General features: G+C 49.4%; 1 protein-coding gene across 1 annotated transcript in view; it reads left to right on the top strand.

Annotated features, from left to right (window-relative positions):
• MORC2 (MORC family CW-type zinc finger 2) overlaps positions 1 to 23,791 on the top strand; it is a 43,794-nt gene that overhangs the window by 11,128 nt on the left and 8,875 nt on the right. Inside the window, exons 4-24 of the mRNA XM_007953926.2 lie at positions 4,991 to 5,059; positions 5,573 to 5,663; positions 9,804 to 9,912; positions 13,063 to 13,222; positions 13,330 to 13,441; positions 13,959 to 14,084; positions 14,638 to 14,717; positions 15,629 to 15,711; positions 16,237 to 16,322; positions 17,405 to 17,545; positions 17,642 to 17,796; positions 17,928 to 18,056; positions 18,518 to 18,623; positions 18,947 to 19,079; positions 20,395 to 20,469; positions 20,552 to 20,929; positions 21,459 to 21,590; positions 22,062 to 22,116; positions 22,539 to 22,680; positions 22,834 to 23,061; positions 23,154 to 23,247. Of these exons, the coding sequence (XP_007952117.1) occupies positions 4,991 to 5,059; positions 5,573 to 5,663; positions 9,804 to 9,912; positions 13,063 to 13,222; positions 13,330 to 13,441; positions 13,959 to 14,084; positions 14,638 to 14,717; positions 15,629 to 15,711; positions 16,237 to 16,322; positions 17,405 to 17,545; positions 17,642 to 17,796; positions 17,928 to 18,056; positions 18,518 to 18,623; positions 18,947 to 19,079; positions 20,395 to 20,469; positions 20,552 to 20,929; positions 21,459 to 21,590; positions 22,062 to 22,116; positions 22,539 to 22,680; positions 22,834 to 23,061; positions 23,154 to 23,247 (2,684 nt within the window). The remainder of the gene's footprint in view (positions 1 to 4,990; positions 5,060 to 5,572; positions 5,664 to 9,803; positions 9,913 to 13,062; positions 13,223 to 13,329; positions 13,442 to 13,958; positions 14,085 to 14,637; positions 14,718 to 15,628; positions 15,712 to 16,236; positions 16,323 to 17,404; positions 17,546 to 17,641; positions 17,797 to 17,927; positions 18,057 to 18,517; positions 18,624 to 18,946; positions 19,080 to 20,394; positions 20,470 to 20,551; positions 20,930 to 21,458; positions 21,591 to 22,061; positions 22,117 to 22,538; positions 22,681 to 22,833; positions 23,062 to 23,153; positions 23,248 to 23,791) is intronic.

The following is a 23,791-nucleotide window of genomic DNA, read 5'->3' as shown; positions in this document are numbered from 1 at the left end:
TATCACTACGGAAGTAGGATTGCCCAACCTTCCTTCCGAGGAGTGGCTGGTGGGTTTGAACTGCCAGCGGTCTGGTTAGCAGGCAAATGTCTTAGCCACTATGCTACCAGAGCTCCCTGAGGGAACAGTCAAGTGAGGGAACAGTCAAGAGCTTGAGGGAACAGTCAAGGCAGTTAAAGATTAAATGATGTAATAGAAGCACTAAGCACCACAGCATTTTAGAGAAAGAGGATTTACATCGAGAGTCTTGGCTAAGGGTTCTTTGACTTTATCATTTTCTAGCTCTGTTTTACACATTCAACAAAAGTTAGAAAAGCTATCTCTTTTTACAAGTAGAATCAATGAATTAGTAAGATCTTAATATCACAGTTCTTGTTAATACACGGGGAAAAATATTCTTCTGTCTTTCATTCTGAAACTAGATTGATACTTATCTTGGAAATCTCCCCAAACATTGGTTGCAGTTTTAAAGTCATTACGAAGTCCTATTTTCAAAGACTATCCTTAAACCTGAAGAAAGGATCCAGCCTCTCAATGTTTTTTCCATGTGTGTCAATATAGAACTGTGCTCCATAGGATTTTCAGTGACCAATACTTCAAAAGTAGATTGCCAGACCTTTCTTCTGAGGCACTTGTGGGTCGACGTATTATGAGGTGTTTGTTTACACAAAACATTGTTGTTAGATGGGGCCAACCATAATATACTTGTTTTACTATTCACTGTGAACTCTTTCTATTAATTGTCTCAGCTTCCTGGGATAGTTCTGTCTTCTGGAAGAAAGATCTCTTGTGAAACCAAAGCAGTGGTTAGTAAGTAAATAAATGGCTAATTAGTCAGAGGAAATGTAACTGAAATGAATATTGCTCAAATATTTGCAGAGTGCGATGAAAAACTTGGATGCTGTTTGGTTACAGCATGTGCTAAGGACATTGTTATTTTGTCACCTCTGACTTTTGACCAATAGCTCCATTATACAGCTCTTCTCTTTTCCCATTTCTTTCTTTTTTCCTTGCTTCTCCCCAGTGGGAATTAGTTGGGGTAAAGTCACACTCAGTTGGAGAAGTCACCTGGCCAAGTTGGGGGAAGTTTAGATGTGCAGCCTTCCAAACTGGTTTTGACAGGCTTGCGTAGCTGGTACCATGATCTAAAGCATAACCACAGGGAAGGCTCTTTGACTTTGCCCGCCCTTTCTTGCTTTCAGGATGTATGTTGGGAGGTGGGCAGCACTGGACCTCCAGCTACCTACACTCTCCTCAGTATAGAATTCCCTTCCATCAAAATCCTTTCCTTGGAGGCTTCATATGGCATTCAGGTGGCTATTAAAGTAAACATTAAGTGTCAGGACTGAATCTCTTAACTGGTGGACTATCTAGGAAGATAAGTTTGAGTAGGGAAATCTGCTTGTACGTCCTGCCTTGTTCTCGCTGAGTAGTCTGTAGATCAGTAGCAGCATCTGTGAGCTTGTTAAAAATGCAACTTCTTGGGCTCCCCACTCAGACCTTTGCAGTCTGACTTGGGGAGTAGAGCCAAGGAATCTGTATGTTAATAAGCTTTTCAGATGATTCTTGTGTACACTGCATTTTACTCTTTCCATCTTCAACCCTCCTGTCTTTTACATCGTACCTGGTCTGCTGTGGGAGTTGACTCTGGATTCCTTAGACTAAGCTCCACGAGGACAGCATCACATTGTCCACTCTGTCCATCACAGAACCTGACACACAGGATGGGCTCAGTAAACATTCATTGACCAAATGAGTGATTAGTAGCCAGATGAAGACACTCCACCATCTGTTTATAAAGTTGAAGAAATTACTGCTGTGCTAGCCCATCTCTTTTGGCCCTGAGGTGGGGTTATGTGGTGACCATGGTCTTAGACATTACTGTCTCTTTATAAGATGTCAGTCACTGTGTGGCTACAAAGATTCCCCCACCCTCAGGTGAAGAAATATCTTTCCATGGGTCTCTTACTCATAACCCACATGAAAAAGCTTTGAAATAAAGTCCTTGAGCTGAAAACGGATCCCAGACCTACCATAAAGTGATGATCATGTGTGAAAACACCTGTGAGTCCTATCCTAACATAAGCAGCAATTTCTTGGGTAATGTTCAAGGAATACCAGTGATCCTTGCTGGTTTTTCAAATGTTCTTGACTCAAGTCAGTTTCCAGCTCCTGAAGCAGAACTACAGTGTTGGTGAAGAATATTGAATGTACCACGGACTTCCAGAAGAACGAATGAATCTCTCTTGGAAGAAGTGTAGCTGGAATGCTCCTTAGACACAAGGATGGCAAGACTTCATCTCTCATACTTTGGTCGTGTTATCAGAAGGGATCCGTCCTTGGAGAGGGGTATCATGCTTGGTAAAGTGGAGGTCAGCAGAGAAGGGGAAGACCCTCAATGAGATGGATTGATACAGTGGCCGAAACAGTGGGCTCCGGCATGGCAACGATTGTAGGGGTGGTACAGGACTGGTCAGTATTTCATTCGGTTGTACATAGGCTCACTGTGAGCCAGAACTGACTGGACAACACCTAACAACAACAGCGCAGCCATCATGCACATTTCATGACCGTAGCATGTATCAAATGGATCTCAGCTAGGTTTAGGCTACTGCTTTTACTGTGCTTTGTATGTGAGCCAGTTTGAATCTCCATATGACACTTTGCTTCCTCTAGAAGGAAACGTTGATGCCTTTTGCAGTTGCTTTAGCTTGCTATATCTCATTTAAATTCTCCAGAGTCTGATAAGAGCCACTACTATAAATGTTTGTATCTACTAATAGTACTTCCAGGAAGATCCTTGCCCTTAAACTTTCAAGAATCACTTCTTAATGTTTGAGCAAAGTTCAGCTTCTGAAAATCAAGTAATATTTGAAAAATCGCTGTGGTTTCTGGCCCTTCTGAAATAGCGTTTTAAATTATGTTAACCAAGTCCATTTAACAGAAGAATGTCAGGACTCACTTGACTTTTTAGCCTGAGGGGAGGGCAGAGCATTTCAAACTGAAATTCCTCAGTTCAGATAATTGCAGAGTTGATGAACTGCACTTCGTAGGATTTCAAAAACATCCTCAACTAGGGAGCAGTCTCCAAAGCAGCCTTGAGCTTCTCCCTGCAGTGCCTTACACAGACCACCTTCATTTTAGTGCAAGTGCGACTTTTATCCCTGTGCAAAGCCGTGGACTGTGAACAGCGTGTATAATGGGGATGATGGTATCGGTGGTTCCTGGCTTGATTTGTGTGGGACTGCAGTGGTGGGTCCCCTTGCCTCTGTCTCTACCTTCTCCCCTTCATGTCTATACTGTACTGATTCCAAGGCTAGCACACTTCTGCTTTGTCCACCTAGTCCTCATCACTGGGCAGAGGGTACCTTGGAGACCATCTGGTGTATAGCCCCCTAACTTGTTTGGGAATCTTCTCCAATGTCCATGACATGAATGGACTCAGGTTACTTTGTATGACTACATGGTGCTATAGAAGACAGCTGCTGAAAGAAGAGGTTCTTAGACTGACCAGAACGGCAACCACAATCTGTTGTGGTCCCTTCCTGTAAATCAAGGAGCCCTGCTATGGCCACTCTATCTTATTGTTAAAGGACTGTGCCCCCTTCCCATCAGGCAGGACCAGCTGGGAACCAGGCAGCTGTCACTACATCTGTGTCGTCGTCTCACTCCTGGGTTGGAGAGCCATTTCAAGGACCCATAGCAAGCAGGGGGATGTGACAATGAATAAAAGTAGCCCAGAAAACCGGTTAGCCTGGGCATAATCACATACGGACATAGACATTTATACTTCAGGTGATGATGATGTTATTTGCCATCGAGTCGGATCCGACTCATAGCAGCCCCTCCTTGGGTTTCCGAGGCAGTGTCACTACGGAAGTAGATTACCCAACCTTCCTTCCAAGGAGTGGCTACAGCTGCCATCGCTGTGCTTTTACCATGTCTGGCTTGATCACTTTGAAGGCTACCCCAGACTTGTAAAGGAGGTTTTACTTGAGTTTGAACACTGACAGTAAAGTATGAAAACAAAACCTACTGTTGCCAAGTCCATGCCCACTTACAGTGACCCTATAGGACAGAGTAGAAGTGCCCCATAGGATTTCCAAGGCTATATATCTTTATTGAAGCAAACTGCCTCATTGTTCTCTTATGGAGTGGCTGTTGGGTTCTAATTGCCTGCCTTTTGGTTAGCAGCTGAATGCTTTTTAAAGACTATGCCACCAGAGCTCCTTTGGTAAAGTATCTTGTCGTTGTTGTTGTTGTTGTTATGTGCTGTCGAGTAGGACCTGACTCAGAGCGACCCCTCCTTGGGTTTCCGAGGCAGTATCACTACGGAAGTAGATTGCCCCACCCTCCGAGGAGTGGCTGGTGGGTTTGAACCGCCAGCCTTCTGGTTAGCAGCCAAGTGCCTTAGCCACTATGCTACCAGAGCTCCCTCCTGGTATGTTGTTGTTGTTGTTGTTATGTGCCGTCGAGTCGGCCCCGACTCATAGCGACCCCTCCTTGTGGGTTTCCGAGGCAGTATCACTACGGAAGTAGGATTGCCCAACCTTCCTTCCGAGGAGTGGCTGGTGGGTTTGAACCGCCAGCCGTCTGGTTAGCAGGCAAGTGACTTAGCCACTATGCTACCAGAGCTCCCATGGGATAGCATACAGTAATTCAAGTACTTGAGTGGCTTTATAGGTTCATGGCAGAGGCCATGGATAGAGGTGAAGGATGATGTATGTGTGAAATATGTCCATATTCATTGGTGTTGGGTGTGGATTCTTGCTGGACCAAGTGTTCCCTGCTCTCCTTAGAAAGTCTCCCAATATTTGTCACGAACTAGAGAATACTGTAGGATGGGGAACTCCACGCTCAAGGGCCCTCAAGTTTAACTCACACTAGCCAGGACTGTTCAAAGGAGAAGCTAGATTTGAAATGGCCTTTTTGGACCACCTTTTTGATCCACTTTTGGATTGGTACTACCCAATAATGGCTTCTTTTACAGAAAGGAGAGAGGACCTCCAAGGAGGATTCATGCTTTGCTTTTTGGATGATGGAGCAGGAATGGATTCAAGTAAGTGATGAGATAGTTATGCTTTTGGGGGGCGGATAGAACCATTTTAACAAAAATACTTATTGCAATCCTATGGTATAAATATGTTTTTTTTTGGTTGCTTCACTGCTGTAACTAGAGAGAGAAGTCTGTTGCAACATTCAGCCTTAATTCCACTAGTGCATTTGCCAGGTCTTGTCCTAGTGTAGGAGGTAGGATCTGAATGGCTATCTGAAGTCGGTCAGATTACTTGTCTCTTGGCGTTGTATTTACAGCTTGCACAACATTTTGGAGCTGGCACTATGGAGGCCTTCTCCATCCTTATGACTATAATCTGGTAGCAGAATCACAGGACACAGTGATAGGGATATTGACAGGCCAGGCAAGGGTTACCTCCATTTGCCTTGTGGTGGTGAAATTCCTTGGAGAGAGGTTTTCAATAGAGACAGCCTTGTTTGGACTTAAAGCGAGAGTGTAAATCTGAAGAGCCCAGGAAAGAAATGCAAACCTTTTCTCTTGTGTCTGCCACTTCAGGTGATGCTGCCAGTGTGATCCAGTTTGGGAAATCGGCCAAACGAACTCCTGAGTCCACCCAGATTGGGCAGTACGGGAATGGGTTAAAATCGTAGGTATACCAGAAGCCTGTCATAAGACTGAAAACGAAATGAAGCAATGCTTTCCTTCTCTCAGGTGAAAAATACCCCTTCCTTGTCTTCCTCCGTGACTCTGGAAGAGGAGGAAAGGTCAAGGAGGAGTTACTGTTTCGGGCTGGCATTACCACCTGTTATCCAACAGGGTTTCCTATACATATTTCAAAGTATGATGTCTAAAACCAGTTGGGAGGGAGGGGTTACAGGTTTCTCTTGGCACTGACCTCCAGAATTATGCTGCTCCTCATGGTGGAAATCCTTCTTTTCACCAAGTGGTTGAAGATGCTGGTGGTTCTTTGTGGGGTTGGAAGGTCTCTGGGATGATGAGGAGGTGCACAGCAGTGCTACATAGCAGTGCTCCCTAAGTACCTGTCTCGTGTTGGTTCCTCTTTAAGCCAGGCTCTGGGGGTCCACGGACTGAGGGAGCTGTAAGCCCTCCTTTCTTGAGGATGTGGTCTCTCTAGGCAGACACGGCGCAAGGCCCTGCAGCAGGGCCCTACCTAATGTCTTCAGATCCCTTGGGACTTCTCTCTGAGCCCTTGGTTCCCACTTGTTTAGTGTTTGGAATGTGGTGTTCTGGTTTTGAGTGAAGCCCCAAGAGAAAGGTTTCTATTTCTGAAATGCTCACTTCCAGCTGTACATACCTTTGGATGGAATCAGATGCAGTGGAATTGGGGCTGGTGGAAATGGAATTAGGAGTCATGTTTCCAGTCTTGCTGGGGAAGCGTGGTGGTGTGTTTTGAGAGATGGTGGTAGTTTGGTCAGTCAGCAGCATCACTTGTACCACATGTGCAGAGTGCTTGACAAGGCTTTGAGGATGTGGAAAAGAGGGAGTGTGTCCAAAGAAATCAGGACCTGGACCTTGCAGTTTGTCTCTCAGTTCAGGAACCAAATGGACGTTAATAAAAACTCACTCTGCCAGGCACTGTGCTAAAAGCTTGGCGTGGATAACCTTGTTTAATCCTCCCTATAGCATTATGGAAGGAGTCCTGGTGGTGCAGTAGTTACCTGACAACAACAGCAGAAGCCCTTTGGGGGACCTCGGTGGTTCAGAATTCTTGCCTTCCATGTGTGAGACCTAGGTTCAGTTCCTGCCTATGTATCTCACCTGCAGCCACCAGACGTCTGTCAGTAGAGGCTTGCATGTGGGTGCGATGCTGAGTGGGTTTCAGCAGAGCTTCCAGCCGGAGGCAGATTAGGGAGAACTGATGACCTACTCTGGAAAATTAGCCAGTGACAACCCTGTGGATAACAACTGTTAGTCTACAGTTGATTGTTTACTTCTGTTGTGCATGGGATCACCAGGCCTCAGGGCCAGCTTGATAGCCGCTAACAATGATAACAAATTGCCCTCTGAGGGGTAAAAAAAACCCCAAACTCATTGCTGTCTAGTCGATTTGACTCATAGCGACCCCTCCTTGGGTTTCTGAGATGGTATCTCTATGGAAGTGGATTGCCCAACCTGCCTTCTGAGGAGTGGCTGGTGGGTTTGAACTGCCAGCCTTCCAGTTAGCAGTCAAGTGCCTTAGGCACTACGCCACCAGAGCTCTGAGGGGTAAGTGCTATTATTCCTATTTCCAAATGAAGAAACAGGTTTATAGGAGTGAAATTCATGTGAAGAAGTGCACACATATAGAGCCTCATACCTGAACCAGTTCTTCAGACTTCAGAGCCCAAGTTGGCTGGCCATTCCACTTGAGTCAGACAAACTAAGATGCCAATCCCACATCAGCCACTTAATGACATCTTACTCTCCAAACCTTAGCTTCTTCCTTTGTAAGTTTGTGGGTAATAACAGATACTGAACAGGTTAAGGATTAAGCCCCCAGCACAGTTTCTGGCTTCTAATTTGCTTTCTCCTCCTCTCATGTTCCCATAGCTGAGTCCAAGCCTGGTTCTGTGAGCCCGGGGTGGGACCTAGGAATGTGTATTCTTCCCAGCTCCCCTAGGTGATTTTGACACAGATAATCTAAGTCCATACTAACTGAAGTCTCATAGAGTCAGTGTGATGTAAGAGATACTACTTTCCACTTAGATCATAGGCTCCCTGGTTTTCTCCATTCTGTGGCCTCGGGCATGCCATTTCACCTGTTTCCTCATCTAAAAATGGGGTTCTGATCTCTGACATTCTCCATTACAGAGTTAGTTTCAGGAGCACATGAACAGTGATGTGGAAATGGCCTGGAAGGCCAGGAAGGCAAGGGTACAGAAACTGGGGAGGTGGTATATTTTGAAGTTTTTGTAAAGGGCCTGTTGAGAGGTAGAGCCATCTAGTGTTCAGAGTAGGCAGTAAATTCTTTTGAAACTATTTCAGAAAGTGGGGAAGGGCTTCCAAGAGGCAGTGCTTTGTGGTGAGATTAGGGCTGCAAACCAGGGAAGCTAGCAGAAAGGTGGTATTTTTGAGTTCTTGCTATTCTTGCCCTGAGGTCAGCATCAAAGACAGATAGAAACTGAGAGTTTTTGCCAAATTAGGGCAAAAACCTTTGCTAGAAGGCAGGGTCATTTTGCATCATGCTGCTGTGTGTCAGCTTCTGAGAGGAAGGAGGAGGGCTGTGAATGTCAGGGGAAGGACTAGAAGAGGAGAAACAGTGCTTGGCAGCCCCCTCTGGGTATTTCTGGATAGTGTTCTGGGAGTTTTCCTGGGCGTTTGTGAAATTGGGGCATGACATTCATTTGTGTACTTGGCTTACCAGTCAGGTTTGTGTTTGTACATAGAAGAGGATAATATGGCTTCCCACCTCTGCTGTTTCCCTGGGGCATTTGGAGGACTAATGAGATAATAGCCATAAAGCCCCAGAAGCTGCCTAGAGGAAAGGCACCCAGCAGCTTCCTGGTTGAATGGGCAGTCCTCCCAGTAGGACTTCATGCAGCCTCCAGCCACTGTTTGCTGCTGCTGGGAAGAGGCCTGCCCTCGCTTGCTCCTTGGGTGATTGACCCTGGCCAAACAAGAAAGAAGCAGTTGGTTCCGTCACAGTTTTGTCTGGAAGGCAGCCTCAAGGTATAGTTCCCAGAAACCATGTCATTTGGTTGCAAATAATGAGCTTGAGGTGGCAAAAATGGTTCTGAGACTGAAGATGGCTGTAGTTACGGGATGTGAGCCAATTCTGCTGCTGCTGTCGTGTGCCACCAAGTCCGTTCTGACTCACGGCAACCCCATACGACAGACGACTGCCCATAGGGTTTCCAAGGCTGTAATCTTCAGGGATGTGGACTGCCACGTCTTTCTCCTGTGGAGCAGCTGGTGGGTTTGAACCACCATCCTTTTAAGCTTAAGCACTGCACCACCGGAGCTCCTAAGCTAATTACAGCCCTGCTCAAATGTGGTCAAGAATTCTATTTGTATGTATTTGACTGAATCTTGGGTTCCTCCTGTTTTGAGGACATGTGATACAGGCTGGTCCTTAGATGGTGCTGCTCTTTGATGACTGGATGAGAGGGGAGTGTGTCAGCAAAGAAAGGACAGATTTGAGAATTGGATGTGGTTAGCATGGAAGATGGTGTTGAAGGTATCAACTATTGGAGTAAAATCTGATGGCTGCACAGGTGGGGATCCACCTGCCCTTGTGTGGCTAGGATGAACCCACGGTGCACAGGGTTACATGTTAGTATTATGGCAACAGGCTGTGAGTGAGACTAACCTGAGGCTGGTGGTCAATGGTGATCACACCCCAGAAGGTGGGTAAGTGGTGTCGAATGGTGTAGGTAAAAGCTGACGAATTGCAGGCCAGTGGAGTAGTGCCTAAGGCATTTGAGTGCTAACCAGAAGGCTGGCAGTTCAGACCCACGAGCCACTCCTCGGAAGGAAGATTGGGCAATCTACTTACGTAGTGTTACTGCCTTTGAAACATAAGGAGGGGTCGCTATGAGTCGATCTGACTTGACAGCAGTGAGTTTGTTTGTTTGGTTTTTTTGGAGGAGAAGAGATGGGAGTGTCACTTGAGCAGGGAAGGAATATGGCTGTGGAACCTCCTCTAAAGGCCCTGGGACTTCAGGGAGACCTTTAGGAGGGTCCTGCAAAGGCATTTTCTAGTCATGTCCAGCAGGTGGCTTTTGTTCTTTTTCAGATGAGCTTTTGAATTCCTGAGAAAATAAACTATTGTCTGTCTCCCTTTCAGGGGCTCAATGCGCATTGGGAAGGATTTTATCCTCTTCACCAAGAAGGAAGACACCATGACCTGCCTCTTCCTGTCTCGCACCTTTCATGAGGAGGAAGGCATTGATGAAGTAGGTCCCACATTCATGGCTTGAGCCGTCGCTCCAGGTTTCCTGGGGCTGCCCAGGCTGTGTTCATAGGTTGTTTGCAAAGCTGAGCTCTTTGGAATTGTGGGATTGGAGCACATGCCGCCTTTCAGGAAGTAGCTGGTTGAATGAGTTGGTCAACCAATTAGGCAGGTGTGATAACTGTAAGCAGAAGTGAGATGTCAGAGAGCTTCAAAGAATAGCCAGCCAGTTTCTGAGAACCAAACTATCAGGTGGCTGGAACCAAGAGTTGGATTTAGTTTTGCAGCTTGAATTGAGGCTCCAGGGTTGTCACCATGGGGAGCTGTTTTACCAGGGGAAGATTTTAGGCTTCTGTGACTGTGGGTGGAGACCACAGCCGACAATAATAAGAAGAACAGCAGTATCTTTTCTATATGATAGCGATTCTGTGGAACGTGCTGGGAGCACTTTGTCATTTTGAGTAAATGCATTGCACTAACCGCCTCCATCAGAAGCTACAAATCAGACAGCTACAGGGCCCAGGCAGGTAGTAAAGCAGGTGAGTGTGTGAAAAACAACAGTGTACGCTGATTGTTTAATGGCAGCTGACACTTGGCCTCATGTTGGCAGTGGCTGCTGCTCAGACCCAGCCACTGATTGTTATTGTGTTGGAAGCAAGGTCTAACGAATTCAGAATATTCTGATTGTAAAAGCTTTTGGTAATGAATACACTGTGTAAGCTAAATACACACTTAACTGGCTCTCTTTGCTGTCTCTGGTGGTGCAGATGTCTGCCCAGTTCTGATGGGGTCTGTGCCACTCTTGGTGGGGGGAACCAGTGGAACCTGTGGCCTGCCTAGCTTCAGACTCTTACCCCCTCACGCTGGAGAAATGGAAGCCAGAGCTGAAGAGAAGAGGCTGAGAGTGGTAGGAAGAGGGTGTTTAGTGAGTAGAAAGAACATGATCGAGGGCCCTAAGGGTGAAGTGAGGGGTGTGGGAGAGGACTTGGCCCCTGGGTGGCATGGAGGTAGGTGGTGGTGGACCTAGAGAGCAGGAAGGGCCTTGTCAGGCCTGACCTTAGGGCTAGGTTGAGTGTCTGGGACTTTATCGAAGGAGCAGTAGGAGGCAGCCATGGAACGGAATTTAAGGTCTTCTTTTGGAAAGAGCAGTTTGGTAATTATGTGGTGATTAGATTAGAAATATTGGAGGTGGAGAGTTGGAATGGACCGTTGAGAGGCCTTGCTACGTGTAAGTGTAGCCTGGCCTGGGCTCATAGAGGTGGAGAGAAGAACAGTCCATCATCTCTTTAGGACATGAAACCTACAGATTTGGTGAAGGATGAAGGGAAGAAGGGGCCATGGATGACTCATAAGTGACACTGTGGCAGTTGGGGGACTAGTGGGCTGTTTGGATCCGAGGAAGAAAGGGAGAGGGCAGATGTGGAGGGGAAGAGTGTGAAATCTGCTCTGGACGTGTCGAGTTATGTCTGAATTGAGCTCAAGGGGACTTCTGGGCTCTGGGAGTCCTGGTAGCGAATGAGCTCGCCAAGAGTATAAAGGACGATGGGGACCTGGCACCTCAGGCACGTCGACGTTTAAGGGTTGGAAAGGAGAAAGCGGCCAAGGAGATGAGTGGCCAGAAGAGTAGGAGGGAAACCAGGAGAGTGTGACAACATGGAAACTAAGGGAGAAGTGTTCTGCCCAGAGGATGGGCCAGTGGCAGGTGAGCCACCATGCTTTAAAGAGATGCCCTTGTCACCTGGGACTGCTGTGGAAAAAGGGAGGTGTTAAGTGAGGTACAAGCTCACAGAACATAAGTGGAACTCAATTCCCTGGTGAAAAAGCTAGGTTGAAATTTTTTCCTTACTTGGTACTAGAAGGTCACTGGTTTGGATTGTACTCTGGTGCGAACTCAGCCAAGATTTCAAAATAAGATCATTTCTGGCTGGAGAGGAATGTCCACACCAGCCCTGGGGTTGCATACTATCAGCACAGAGCTGCTCTCAAACCAGCAGGGTCTCAGAAGCCGTCACGGTGGCTCACTCAAAAACTTGTTACAATACAGGGTCCTAGGGTGGGCTGTCTGGTTTGAACCCCTGCGGTGCCTCCAGTCTGCAAAGGGGATCCCTCAGTCTGCCATCTGGGGGCTCAGGACTGCAGCTTCCAGGGAAGGGGGAGAAGCTTGCTGGAGACAGGGGAAGTAGCATCTGAGGTAGGGTCCTTGAAGAAAGTAGGATTTTAAAAACTACTCAGTCGAGAGTCCTTTCATACGTAGGGGAGTGTGTATGAAAATGTATGTACCGTTGAGAGAATAACTATAAAGCGAACAGTCACGGAGCCACCATCCAGGTTAAAAGAAATCTTACATCACAAGCTGACATTAGAAGTCCCCTGCGTCAATAATTGTATTTCTCATCCCCCCCTGAGGAAACCACCACCTGACTGTTTATCTTTACGATTCTACCGCCTGTGTATGTATCCTTATATGATAGTTTAGTTTTGCCTACTTACGAATTTTAAATAAATGGATTCATACATACCTTTTTTTTTTTTCATCTTGCTCCTTGCATGCAGCATTGTGGTTGTGAGAGTCATCCATGTTGATGCTAGTAGGTGTTAGTTCATTCATTTTTATCACTCCATAGTATTCTGTTGTGTAAATATGCTGTTGTCTAGTTTATTCCCTCTGTGGTCGCTATTTGGGTTAGTTCCACTTTGGGCCATCACAGCTGAGTTGCAGTGTACATACACCCTTACAGTTTTGCTGCTGCACATGTCCGAACATTTCTCTACAGGGTGGAGTGGGATTACTGAGCTGAGGAGAGGGATTGCTGAGTTCAGGTATGTTTTCCTTTAGTGTTAAGAGTAGGACTTTGACCAGTTTAGCAAGATGGCCGGAGACATTGCGGAGAGGGAACTGGCCATGCAGAGATTGCAGGCTGTAGACCATCTTATCTCCAGAGGAACTGGCTGCGTCTCGGGCAGGAGCAGAAGTCGAGGCTTGCCAGGAGGGCGAGGGGCAGGAGGAGAGCTTCCGGCACTGCCAGACTGAGCACTTGGGCCTCACTTTGGGGCAGCGTGGAGCCCCCGGGAGGAGGAACAAGGTAGATGCTCGTTTTGGGAGAATGCCATTCTGGAGCGTTCCTCCAGGTGTCTACCTGTGATTACTCCACAGGTGATTGTCCCATTGCCCACCTGGAATGCCCAAACCCGGGAGCCTATCACAGACAATGTAGAGAAGTTTGCTATCGAGACAGAACTCATCTACAAGTACTCCCCCTTCCGTAACGAGGAGGACGTAATGACCCAGTTTATGAAGATCCCTGGGGACAGTGGTAAGTCAGCTTTTGAGCCTGCAGCCCTTAGAGCCCAGGAGCTCCCGGGTCATGGTCGTGTGGGGCTGGGCCGTGGGTGGAATGAAAGGAGGGTTCCTGTTCCCTAGGAACGCTGGTGATCATCTTCAATCTCAAACTCATGGATAATGGAGAGCCAGAGCTGGACATAATGTCCAATCCAACAGACATCCAGATGGCAGAGACCTCTCCTGAGGGCACGTGAGTGCAGCTGGGAAGGGAAGGTGGCCTGGAACTGGAGTTGGTGGTCTTAGGAAAAGCTCAGGAGGGGAATTCAGGGATACAGGGGAGAGCTCATTGTCCGGATTTCTCCCGGGCCAGCACTAGAGGTGATGGAGTTTAGAGGCAGGAGGGACGAGTTAGAAGGACAGCAGACCTCAGCCAAACCAAAAGAAGAGTTAGGATCCCCTGGTCCAACGCCTTGCTTTGATGGAAGAAGGAACTAAGGCCTAGGAAGGAGGAAAGAATTGCCCAGGGCTCCACAGCAGGGTAGTGGTAGGGCCAGGCCAGGAACCCCGGCCGTAGCGGTGCGGTAACTACCCATGTCTGTGAAGTACCTGTACTGGGCACCATGATGGCCAGCAGAGGTGACTTGGAGGTGGTGCCCATGCTGAGGAAGAGAAGCCGAGATGTGGGATGGACAGATGGAGCGCTTGCAGAGAGGCTATCTGGGCTTGTTGAGAGCTGGGTTACAGCACTCTGTTCCTGCCACTTCCAGGAAGCCAGAGCGGCGCTCGTTCCGCGCCTATGCTGCTGTGCTGTATATTGATCCCCGGATGAGAATCTTCATTCACGGGCACAAAGTGCAGACTAAGAGGCTCTCCTGCTGCCTGTACAAGCCCCGGTAAGTCTGCTGGCTCTGTGGGCCCAGGACGGCATTGAGGATGGAGCCTGTGACAGGTTGGGGTAATGCTAGTGCTTGGGGCTGTAAGCTTACTGTGATTTCCTACAGAATCACTTCTGGGTCCAGGGGAAGGGGGAAGGTGGCTCTGGCATCAGCTGGCTGAGGCGTGGGCTGGGTGCCTTCTGTGGCGTGGAGCGTGCCTGCCTGGCACAGTGAGCTATCTGAGCCTCTTGGCTTCAGAGCCAAGAGGCCTTTGGTCAGGTCAATACGCAAGAAAGTGCAGGCCCTGGCTTAATACTCAAGATTTGTTTCTGCTGTGGGATTAATGACTGGTGATACCCACTCAATGAGACCACTTACCAAAGCCCGAGAGCGGGAGGAAAGTGACACATGGAACTGGAAATGGAATCTTTTTGTTAAAACAAAAACTGAGGGGCCGGGACAGCACAGCTCAGGAGGAAGCAGGCAGGTGGGGTGCTCCCTGAGGGTCCTGCGTTGTCGGCCCTGTCAGCTGCTGCCCGGGTCCTCTAGGGTTGCTTTTCCCACCCATCAGGATGTACAAGTACACGTCAAGCCGCTTCAAGACCCGCGCCGAGCAGGAGGTGAAGAAAGCGGAGCACGTGGCGCGGATTGGTAATGTGGCCTCTGGTGCAGGGGAAGGGCTGGCTGGGGTCTCCTGGGGGACCCAGAGCTAAAGCAAGGGTCCAGGAAAAGGCTCCGTCCAGCTCCCAGGGACAAGACTGTTCTCCTGAATGGTCCATTCCTCCTGTGTCCCTGGGCCCCAACTCCATGCCAGTCACCTCAGCGCTTTCTCCTCAGATTACTTTTCCCTCCTTAAACCATTTATAGAGATTTTCTTAAAACTAAAGCAACTCCGAAGGTAAATTTGACTGCCAACCAAAAAGTTGGTGGTTCAAACCCACCAGCTGCTCTTTGGAAGGAAGATGGGGCAGTCTACTTCCATAAACATTTACTGCCTCAGAAACCCAAAGGGGGATGCTGTGAGTCAGAATTGACTTGATGGCAGTGAGTTTGGGTTGTTTTTGGTTTTGGGAGCAACTCCTTGGCCTCCCCAGAGTGAAGAGTCCCATGTTCTTCACTGGTCCATATCCTTGTGAAGTTGGTTTTCTCGACTGACTTGAGGGCAGAATCTCACGCCTCTGGTTCTGACCTGGGCTTCTTCAGGCTGCTTGCCGGAGAGTGATTGGCTGAGGACTTCTTTGGCCTCCAGGTCTTGGTGAGGGCTTGCCTTGGGTGTTTTGTGACTCGTTATGGTTTCTCAAGTATAGATGGTGCCGGCTTTCCTTGAGACCCCCTTGAGAGAGATTTTTGGAAGCCAGGTTTTCTTTGCATGGACTTTGCACTCCAGACTTGGAGGTTCCTCTCACCATTGATTACCATTACTCTCCCAGCTTCCCCGGAACAAGGCTGTCCTTGCCTCTGAAGGTGGGCTAGTCAGCCAGAGGCTTCCCCAGGCCTGCCCCGAGGAGTACCAGGCAGTTTGGCACCTTTGATTGCTTATCATGGTTTCTTCTGGCTTTCAGCTGAGGAGAAGGCGAGGGAGGCCGAGAGCAAAGCTCGGACTTTAGAACTCCGCCTGGGTGGAGACCTCACACGGGACTCCAGGGTAAGACCCCAGACCCATGTGGCTGTACTTGAGTCCGCCAGCATTCCCCAGACCAGTCATGCCCTGTTGTAAAGCTGAGAAATGGGATAAGATGCTTACATAATTACTTGGGTTCTTTGAGCACACTGTTTGCCAGAATCTTGGCTAATTGTTTCATCACCTCAACAGCCATGTGAGGTAGGTAGCATTATGAGCCCAGTCTATAGCTAGAGAAATGGAGGCATCGAGGGTTCATGCCCCAGGTCACCCACAGTAGTGAGGTCAGAGCTGGATTCAGCCCCTACCTGTCCGGCACACTCGTCCTAGTCTTGTTTCCTTTGTCACATCAGTGGGCCTAGTCAAGTGAAGCACAGCTGTGAGTCAGTCCCAGAGGTGGCCATTTTCTGTAGAAAGAATTCCACTTCCAGCTGTTGATTTTGCACTCAAGTGAGTTAAAGCGAGACGTTTTAGATGGGAATGTTGGTATGTTACCTGCCTCGGTTGGAAGTTGCTCCACCCTCACTCGGCGTCGATGCCCTTTTGCAGGTGATGTTGCGTCAGGTCCAGAACACGGCCATCACTTTGCGCAGAGAGGCCGACGTCAAGAAGCGGATCAAGGAAGCCAAGCAGCGGTGAGTGCCGGGCTGGGTAGAGTTGTGCACTTGTGTACTCACTCCTAACAGTGACAACTTAAAGAGGGTGAGAATCCCACCCCCAGGTTGTCGTTCTGTCACAGACTGCTAGGAAAAAGCCGTTGGTGTTGGATCTCAGATGCCTGTCAGATGCTTCCTGCAGGAGAGGTGGCACACTTCTTAGTTCTCTCCTGGGCTGGGAAAGGGCAGGGCAGCCGCCACCTGCAATTGAACATCCTACAGTTGAACATCCTTTAAAACCTTCTCACCAGTGACTGTCTCATTTTTTCTTTGCCTTTGTTTTTTTCTAAGAGGGATGTATAAAAGTGCTCATTGTATAAAATTTGGAAAACGGCATGTTTAAGAAATTAAAATTTAAATTCCCCTGTGATTCTACCACCTAGTGTTGTCTACTGTTAATGTTTTACATATTTCCTATGTATAATTATACTGATAACTCCTATGCCTCATCCCTCCTGCCCCGTTACACATTTGCACTAATGCTATAGATTGAATTTTGGAGCCTCTTCCCCCTGGACTGGCCATGTTTCTGTGCCGTTAAATTATCCCGCCCGGAGCGCTCTGGGGTCTGCGGCTTGAATTGCTTGGCTGCTGCTAGTTGCCCCCATGCCTCGGTGGAGGGTTACTGTCCCAGCGTCTGAGTCAGTCCACTGCTCTCCACCTGCTTCTAGCTTCCAAGATTTTATTGACATTAATCCTGTATGGTGTCTGCTCTCTCACATTTCATTGTTCTTGTGAATTTTTGCCTTTTTTAAAAATTAATTTACTGTTACGTTAGTGGAGTTTGGGGAAGATAGGAAAGGGATCCTGTGTTTATTGCACCACTGTAACTACCTTTGCAAAGACTCATAGTAGCTGCACAGTAACCCATTCATGCTTAAATCATTAAAAGGTAGTGAGCTTTTAATTAGGGATGCTTCAAGCCTGCAGGAGCAGCCCAAAATGTAAGGTAGGTTACCCATTGAATGGAGTTGCAAAACACTTTTAACCGAACACTTCCAAACACCGTGGTTTGTGTGCTAATAGAAAGATTTGCTTGAATGTATCTTTTGTCTTTTCAGAGCCCTTAAAGAACCTAAGGAATTGAATTTCATTTTTGGGGTCAATATTGAACACCGGGACTTAGATGGCATGTTTATCTATAACTGTAGCCGCTTGATCAAGATGTATGAGAAAGTGGGCCCACAACTTGAAGGAGGCATGTGAGTACTGTCCAAGGAGAGCTTGCAGCCCAAGGTGGGTGGTAGGAGGGTTTTGGCCCGATGGGTGATACTGGTGTATCCTGCACCTCCCTGCAGGGCGTGTGGCGGTGTTGTTGGGGTCGTGGATGTGCCCTACCTGGTCCTGGAGCCTACACACAACAAGCAGGACTTCGCTGATGCCAAGGAATACCGCCACCTGCTGAGGGCGATGGGGGAGCACCTGGCACAGTACTGGAAGGACGTTGGCATTGGTAATGGGGCTGCGTGGCTGGGCCTCTGCCCGTACTTGTCACTTCCGGCCTTAAGACACTGTGCCTGAGGCTGAATTTAGGAAGCAGGAGAGGCTGGCTCCGACCTTGATGTGTGGGGATGTGTTTTACAGCCCAGCGGGGAATCATCAAGTTCTGGGATGAGTTTGGCTACCTCTCTGCCAACTGGAACCACCCCCCATCCAGTGAGCTGCGTTACAAGCGTCGGAGAGCTATGGAAATCCCCACCACCATCCAATGCGGTGAGTCGGGATGGTCGGCAGCCGCCTCCTGCCTGCCTCCATCCTCATGCTGCTTCCTGACAGGGACTGACATTCACGGACTCTCGGTCCCACCGGGACTAGGAGCCATTGGGAGGTAGACCTTTGAGGTCAGTGTTTGGGCTCTGCCTGTCCCTCCGGAGTGAGGCAGAAGGTCATCTAGTCAGCCAGGCCTTGCTGGCTTTGGTGCCACGTCTGTGGATCCTGCTGGGGAATGAGGGGCTGGAAATCAGAGGGCCCACTGACAGCTTCCGCTCCCCGTGGGCATCACTGTCCCTGAGAATTGCTGTTCTGTAAGGATGAGCAGAGTCGGAGCCTGAGTGAAGCTCTTTGCATACAAAATCTGGGACATCTTGGCCGTGGGCTTGGCTGTGAGGAGCCTGCATGGCAGATGTTCTCGAGGGACATGGCTGACGCTTGTGGGGGTGATCTCTGTGTCATAGATTTGTGTCTGAAGTGGCGGACCCTCCCCTTCCAGCTGAGTTCTGTGGAAAAAGATTATCCTGACACCTGGGTTTGCTCCATGAACCCTGATCCTGAGCAGGACCAGTGAGTGCTTTCTCTAACGGGGATGGCGGGCACTTTCCTCTCTTTGGGTTCTCCCTGGGTGTATGCTCTTTGAGTAAATGAAGTGGTTCTCACTGTACTCTTAAGGACATTGCCTGCATCCTTACATCTCAGTTTTGCTGCACTTGGTAGGCTAGTAGGTGCCCAAGAAATCCGCATAGCTGGGTAAGTGGGTGTCCTCCAGTGAATAGCAATCCCATGCAGTTGGCAACTCTGCAGTGGTTGCTCTTGCGGGGGACAGCAGGCGCTGGCTGCGGATGGAGGTCCCTGCCCCTACCGGCCTCCTTAGAACCTTCTGTCTGTAGGTGTGAGGCTTCTGAACAGAAGCAGAAGGTGCCCCTGGGGACATTGAGAAAGGACCTGAAGACACAGGAAGAGAAACAGAAGCAGCTAACGGAGAAGATTCGCCAGCAGCAGGAGAAGCTGGAGGCCCTTCAGGTGTGTGAGTGTGGGCGCTGGTCAGAGCCAGCCTGCGTCAGGGTCTTCCCAGTGCAGGAACCTGCCGTGGCTCCCCTGTTCCCTCAGGTTTACCCACCGTTCACCTCCGTGTGCTTGCCAAGCCTCCCGACCCCCATCCAGATCAGGGCACACTGGTTGCTGAGTACAGCTTGCTTGTTCTCTTTACAAAGCAAATGATTTTGCTTACATATTACCAAGTGGTCTGATGCATTTAGAATGTTTTAAGACTCCAGAAAATAAAAATCCCACCTCCTTAGCGGTAACTACCATTCAGGCTTTGCTGCATATCCTTTAACTTTTTCTTGACGCCCATATACATATAAATACGTATATTTTTAAATACAAATATGGAGATCATACTATACGTGTGTGTTTCTTTGTACATATTCATTGTCTTGGGATAATTTTCTAGAAGTGAAATTGAAAGAGTAAAAGCTTTTGCCACATTCTGTGGCTTCTTATACATACCCAAATTACCTTCCAAAAGATGCATTAATTCACACTTTTTATCAGCAGCATATGACAGTATAATTTTTTAACCTTTTTGCCAGTTTGGTAGACAAAGATACACATTTTAAAATTTGAATTTCTTTCATATTTTTAAGATGAGGCATTTTTTATGTGTCCAGTAATGTTTCTTTTAGAATTCCTTGTTCACTTACGTTTCTGTTAAAGTGTTTATTTTTTTCTCTCAATTTGTCAGTTTTTAAAATTTGTTTGTGGCCTCCACTCTTTATTATATTTTCTGGCTTTGGTATCTACAGTCTCCCCCTAACCCCAGACATTTTACATGTGCCTCCCTACCTGCCAAATCCTGCTTGTTCTTTGTGGCCTTACCAAGTTGTCTCCCCCCAGAAGGTTTTCCCACCTCTTTTGGCCCCTTCTTTTCTAGGAATTGAGTTCATTGACACTTTTTCCCATTCTTTCAATTGCTGGATTAATCACGTAAACCCAAAACCCATTGTCATCGAGTTGTTTCCAGCACATAACCTGATACGGTATCCTGTAATTTGCTGATGGCAGGATTGTGAGGCTGGGGCAGGACGAGCAGTGTTTGGTTCTGTTGTACACAGGGTCACTGTCAGTTGGAGCCAGTTCAACAGCACCTAACAACAACAACAACAATGTGTGTGCGTTGTTTGTCTCCCTAGTGAGAACAGGAGGCATATCAGAGTAGGGTTGTGGCCATATTTTTGTTTGCCCACAATCCCAGACACATTGGGCATACCAAAGAGTTTTTACTTGAATGTGCTAAGATAATGCAAACAACTTCATCATCTTGTGTGCCCTGCAGAAAACCACACCCATCCGTTCCCAAGCTGACCTGAAGAAATTACCTTTGGAAGTGACCACCAGACCGGCCCCTGAAGTAAGTCCCTGGGGCCAGAGGACATTCCCACAGGTGTCTCACGCTAGCATCAGTGTCCTCACTGTCCCTGGGCCTTTTTTAGGAACCTGTACGTAGACCTCAGCGTCCTCGGTCACCCCCTTTGCCTGCTGTGATCAAGAATGCCCCGAGCAGACCCCCTCCACCAGCTCTGAGGCCAACCAGCCAGCTGCGGAAGGCACCTGTTGTCAGCAACACCCCCAAGCTGCCTGCCATGGCAGCCCAGGAGGAGGCTAGTACATCCAGGCTGCTGCAGCCCCCCAAGGCCCCCCGAAAGCCTGTTCATGTTCCAATCAAGGCTGTGCCCCCGCCTGCTCCTCCAGTGCAGCCACCACCACTGTCTCTGCCGCCGAACTCCAGGATCCCTCAGGAGATCCCTGTCCCCAGAGCCATTAAGACTCCAGTGGTCAAGAAGCCAGAACCGCCCAGTAAACTCTGCCTGGTGAGAAGCTTTCCCCTGCAGCCCAGTTGCTGCCCAGTGGTGTGGGCATGGAATGCTGTGATTTCAGAGCAGTACTTGGGAGCCATGGAGATCGCCCCTTCTAGAACTTCCCCTGCAGCCCTTAAAGAAAGGGAGCCTCCATGGCTGCAGGGACTGGGTCAGAGGCCCTGGAACAAGTTGATCTCTGGCTAGAACGTGGTTCCCCATCCAGGCAGCCTCCACTGCTCCCTCTGAGTTGGGATCTGCTGCAAACTTGAGTCACCCCACTGGTGATGGCCTTGGTGAGCTACAGCAGTGGCTGGCGTGTTTCAGAGGTCATAGCTGGCTGGCCAGGTGGGCTAAGGGGAATGGGGATCAAGAGGCTTCCCCTGTGACAGTTTAGAGTCTTCCTGAACCTGCGCCTTTAAGCAAAGGTCCCCATGTGCACAGAGGCCAGGAGGTAGCTTGTGTACTGAGCAATGTCGGGGAGGGGAGTACGAGCCCCTCTCTGAACAGGGCCCCTCACGTTCCTACCCTCCCCTTGCTCCAGGCTACCACTGGCCGCAAGCGCAGTTTTGGGGTCTCTGATGAGGAGGAGACGGAGGAAGAAGCTGAGAGGAGGAAGGAGCGGTCCAAGCGGGGCAAGTTGACCGTGAAGGAGGAAAAGAAGGACTTGAATGAGGTCGGTGGTCGGGGTGAGGTTCTTCAGAGTCTCCCTCCCCGTGATCTCCACCCTCCGCCTGGAGGCCGAATCAGCCCGTGTTTGTGTTCTGTGACGTGAGCCTTCGGGAAGCCTAGTTTATCTGTCTGAAGGACTCTCAGTCATAGAGACGACTAGAAACATGGCGTCAAGCGGGAACTGGAGTGGGACTCGCCTCTGGCTCTACGGCAGGGCTCTGTGGGTGGCTAGTTCAGGCTGTGGCAGAAGTCCCGTGGATGGATTGGGGGTCTTGACGAAGTTCCCTTCCTCATGCCATTCTGGCTCCTGCCTGTTGTCTAGTTTGAGAAGGGTCAGTGCCTACGGTGGTGATTCTAGAGAATGGCTCTCAGCGAGCTGTGGGCGTTTAAATTGCAGCATAAGAAGACATGGTCCAGATGGCTGAGCCTGTTGCAGGGAACCGGGGATGCCCCTGACACTCTCTTCTCCTTGCAGCTCTCAGATAGTGGTGGGGAAGAAGACTCAGCCGACCTTAAGAGGGCTCAGAAAGGTGAGCTGAGGGAGATGCCCGGCAGCCTGTGGTGGAAGTGGGAAGTGGAGCCCTCGGCAAACAGCAGCTTTGTCATAAAGCTTCTGGGGTTTTTCGGGGTCTGGATCTTGTGCAGCAGTGGTTCCACGTCTTAACCCTGAGATGAATTTTCAAGATAGTGCCCAGTTCTCAAGATGGTGTTTATTTCTAGCACCAACTCTTTAGCCTTTGCCCGTGGCAGTCACTTAGCCACTGCTTGTTGTCCCACCGTGACAGATGGCGGCGGAGTCCCAGGTGGCTGGGCTTCTTATCTCTAGCGTAGAAGGGGCAGGTGTTGAGGGGTTCTTGCTCCTCCGGACCCTTGGGCTGCCTTTCTCAAGGTAGCCCCAGTTGAGTAGGGTTTTAGTCTAGTTTTCTGACTCACACCCTGTGCCCATCCGCAGATAAAGGGCTGCATGTGGAGGTCCGTGTGAACAGGGAGTGGTACACGGGCCGTGTCACAGCTGTGGAGGTAGGCAAGCATGTGGTGCGATGGAAGGTGAAGTTTGACTACGTGCCCACAGACACGACGCCCAGGGACCGCTGGTAACGCACCCTTCTGGGAGGCAGTGTGACAGAAAGGGGTGGGGGTAGGGGAAGGAGGGGTGGTTCCCAGCAGAGGGTCTCCCGGTCCCCTGCAGGCAACTCCTCCTGGAGCCTGGGGACACACGTGACTCATACGCTCTGTGTCCTCCACAGGGTAGAGAAAGGCAGCGAGGACGTGCGGCTCATGAAGCCCCCTTCACCGGAGTATCAGAGCCCTGACACGCAGCAGGAGGGCGGGGAGGAGGAGGAGGTGGTGGCAGTGATCCCACAGGCGCTAGCCACGGCAGAGCCCTCCACTTCTGACTGCATCCGCATTGAGCCAGACACCACTGCCCCCAGCACCAACCACGAGACCATCGACCTGCTCGTCCAGATCCTCCGGTGGGTGTACCAGCCTGCCCGTGGCCAGCAGTGGCTCTCCATTTGCCTCCGTGACATTCTCAATTCCTGACCCTGCCTCCTTCCTTGCTTAGGAATTGTTTACGGTATTTCCTGCCTCCAAGTTTCCCTGTCTCCAAGAAGGAGCTGAGTTCTATGAATTCAGAAGAGTTAATATCATTCCCTCTGGTGAGTCTGGCCTGACCTTTAAGTTGCACTCTGCGTCCCCCTCCCTTTGTGCCTGCTGGGGTCACTCTTCAATGCATGCCCTCCCTCCGCCAGCGGCTCTTCTCTCCCTCCCTCTGTGGGATTCAGCTCTGTCATCTCCAGCCGTCGGCTGAGATACAGGAAAGGAGAGATGATGTGGGGAAGGACGTGGCGTAGCGGGGTATGACTCTGGTAGGCAGAAAGCCTGCCCTACCCACCCCATTGTGAGATGCTGGCGCTGCGGCCTCAGGTAGGGACCGCAGACCTGTTTGCATTTTACCATCCTTGAAAACCTGCCCTAGACGGTGAAGAGGTTAGGCTGGGAGGGCCTAAGACGTGACTTGAAGGGAGGCGTATAAAAGCCTGGGAGGTGTGGGACCAAGCTCTGGGCCTTGCCTAACACAGGCGGGGTAGACGGGCCGCCTCTCCTGGCAAGCCCTGTGCTGGGCCTTGGTTCCTGGGAGCAAGTAAGTAGGGGCCTCTGGTGGCGTAGTGCCTAAGGCATCTGACTGCTGACCAGAACATT

Source organism: Orycteropus afer, unplaced genomic scaffold (assembly GCF_000298275.1).
Source record: "Orycteropus afer afer isolate SDZICR_OR568_19922 unplaced genomic scaffold, OryAfe1.0 scaffold00420, whole genome shotgun sequence".
Classification (NCBI taxonomy): Eukaryota; Metazoa; Chordata; class Mammalia; order Tubulidentata; family Orycteropodidae; genus Orycteropus; species Orycteropus afer.
This window is presented reverse-complemented; position numbering and strand designations above follow the sequence as displayed.